The 2869-nt window shown below is 22.1% G+C and overlaps 1 protein-coding gene across 5 annotated transcripts in view; it reads right to left on the reverse strand.

The window, feature by feature from the left end:
• Positions 1–2869, reverse strand: part of LOC102681426 (protein purity of essence) — a 33597-nt gene that overhangs the window by 11179 nt on the left and 19549 nt on the right. For all 5 annotated transcript variants that reach the window (XM_006617667.2, XM_006617669.2, XM_006617668.2 and 2 more), the window contains 4 exons: positions 1972–2173; positions 1671–1860; positions 1199–1588; positions 517–1079 (listed from right to left, as the gene is read on the reverse strand). In XM_006617667.2, coding sequence (XP_006617730.1) covers positions 517–1079; positions 1199–1588; positions 1671–1860; positions 1972–2173 — 1345 coding nt within the window. The remainder of the gene's footprint in view (positions 1–516; positions 1080–1198; positions 1589–1670; positions 1861–1971; positions 2174–2869) is intronic.

The raw sequence follows: 2869 nt of genomic DNA on the forward strand, positions 1-2869 counted from the left end.
AAATATTATTTATAATTATAGAATTTAGTAGATTTTAAGATCTCATTAGATAAAAGAATACATTTTTTTTTAATAACTTAAGATTAGTTTTTAAAAATATTAATAAAGATTATATGAAAAATTTAATGAAGAGCATATTTATACAATTAAGAGCAGTGATTTAAAAATTATCATTATTAATTTTAAATTATTTATAATCTTATTTATTTTAATCTTTTAGTTTTTTTGTAAGTATAATTTAAGATATTAAATATAATTAAATTTAAATAATTTTTTATTCAAACTTAATTTGTTTTTATATATCATTTTAAATAATAACTAAACAATCTATATACTATAAAAGTATATAAAAAATAAAATAAAACTTAAAACAAATCATAATAATGCAATTAAACTTTATCAATAATTATTTTTATTATTTATTTTATCACTTACTTTTGTTTGATTATATATTGAAATTCTTTTTATTTTTTTCTTAATCAAATATAACAAAACAATTAAAATTTTAATACTTACTTGACTGGTATTTTGAACTTGAACTAAACCTTGTGCTGCTAATGCTTGTAAACTTTGCAAAGTTGGACCATTTAAATTTTGAAGATTTTCTAATCCTTGCAAGTTTGAAAGACTTTGTTGAAATCCTTGTCGTAATACTTGTAAATCAGCATTTCCACCTTCATGGTCTTGTAAACTAAGTGCAATTGCTAATTCTACCATTGTTTCATCATCTGTATCAGGTGGTACATCCAATATCTGTGGAAAATTTCCTGAACCGAGCAACGTTTCTATAGAATTCACCGCTCCCCTTGTTATCGGTTCACTGCTACTGGCAGCAGTACTACTAGTGCCACCAGCAGAATTTCTACTTGTAGTAGTAGATATTGCAGTAGTTGTAGGAATAGTTGAACCTTGATTACTATCTGCTGTTAGCATCACTGCTAAAGGATCAACCACTGATCCTATTGATTCTACATCCAAATGTTGTTCTGTTTCTCGATCCATTGTTGTTGATGGTGTTGTTGTTGATAATTCTCGATGAGATTGTATAGATGATGTTGGTTTTTCTTCCGTGTCTATAGCTATTTTTATACATTTATTAAGAATAAACTAATAGATAATAATAACTATTAAATAATAACTATTAATACTTTATTCAAAATTAATAAAATTATAATATTTAATTTAATTTTTTTTTTACCTGGTGTACTACAATTAGGAGGACTTGGTATATAAACTCTTCTTCTTTTATATCTCGGACGAAGTACCCGAATTATTGCTTGTTTAACAGTAAAACTGATAGCAGTATTAGATGATAATAATAATTGTAAATATAATTTAGCAGTTAAAGAAATATTTTTTTCTATATCGCATGTCGTAAATGCATGAATTATTTCAATAATTGCATGAATCGTTCCTTCGACATGAGTCAATCCTGGAACTACTACTGGTGCAAGGGCCATATTCTTTGGATAAGCCATATGTAAAGACCATAACATTTCCATAAGTTGTACTACTAAATGCAGTTGATTTGCATCTGCATTTTTACAAGATTGATTAATATTTTGTCGATCTTTTTCGAAAATTGGTACTAAATTGATAAATAGAATTTAATTATTTTATAATTGATAATAATGATATTAGTAATGATATTAATAATTTATTAATATTACCATTAATTTCATCTATTGGTTTGTTTGTATATTGTTCAGTAAACTTTGCAAGGTTTTGTGGACGTGATACGGAAATACTTCGAACAATAAGTACTAATCTGTAAAAATTTTCTGCATCTATATCACGAGCATCATCGCATTCTCTCATTAATTTTAATGAATCCAATACATGTGATAGTAATACATGATCCTAGATAATAAGATTAATAATAATTAGAAAAAAAAATTATATTTAAAAAAAATTCTTTTTCGCTTTGGATTGAATTAATTATTTAAATGAAATATGAATTATATGGTTTACCTTGTGAAAATGATATGCTTGTTTAGATGGATGTAAAACAGCTAAAAGTGCAGTTGTATGCATTTGTACAGATGGAGGAGTCGGTAATATAAGTAGCTGTGAAGCTACTTCGATAGCTGTTGTTTTCAATGATAACTTGTTCTCGTCATTCGAAGGAACATTGAATGATAATTCCAAAACTTCTAACATACTTGCGATCATTCTAAAAAAAAATATACTCGAAATAAAAAATAATTATTCATAGAGAAATATTATATATTATATAATATTATATATTATAACTATATATAATATATATAATATTATATATTATAGCATGTAAAGTGAGTGAAAATTGCTTGTCCTTTAAAACGAAATAATTTTTTTTAAAATTAAACCACATGAATTAAATTTTTTTAAAATATTGAAAGTTAAAATAATTTATTAAAAAAAAAAAGTTTAAATTTTTTGAAAAAGATAATTTTTAACTTTTTGTATTTATATGAAAAAAAATGTAAAACATGTCTTTTATAAATCTAAAGAAATTACAATTCTATAATATACTATAGAATACTATAAATACTATACTATTTTATTCTTAATTATTTATAGTAATTTAAGTATTATATTATTTAAAGTACTATAGTATTTTATCCATTTATATTATATATATTATATATATCTATATATATTCTATTATTTGATTATAATTAACGTATTTTTTGTTGATAAAGCATATATTGTTTTTGATGGAAATGTAAATTTTTTTAATTTATTATTTAAATTTTTATAATTTTTATAATTTATTCTTTCATCATTTTTATTATTTATTTAATTTTTTGTGCAAATAATATATTAAAAAAATATAAATATAAATAATATATTTAAAAATTTTATTTTTATATCGCAAAAATATTAA

Source organism: Apis dorsata, unplaced genomic scaffold, assembly GCF_000469605.1.
Source record: "Apis dorsata unplaced genomic scaffold, Apis dorsata 1.3 scaffold_323, whole genome shotgun sequence".
In the NCBI taxonomy this organism is placed as follows: Eukaryota; Metazoa; Arthropoda; class Insecta; order Hymenoptera; family Apidae; genus Apis; species Apis dorsata.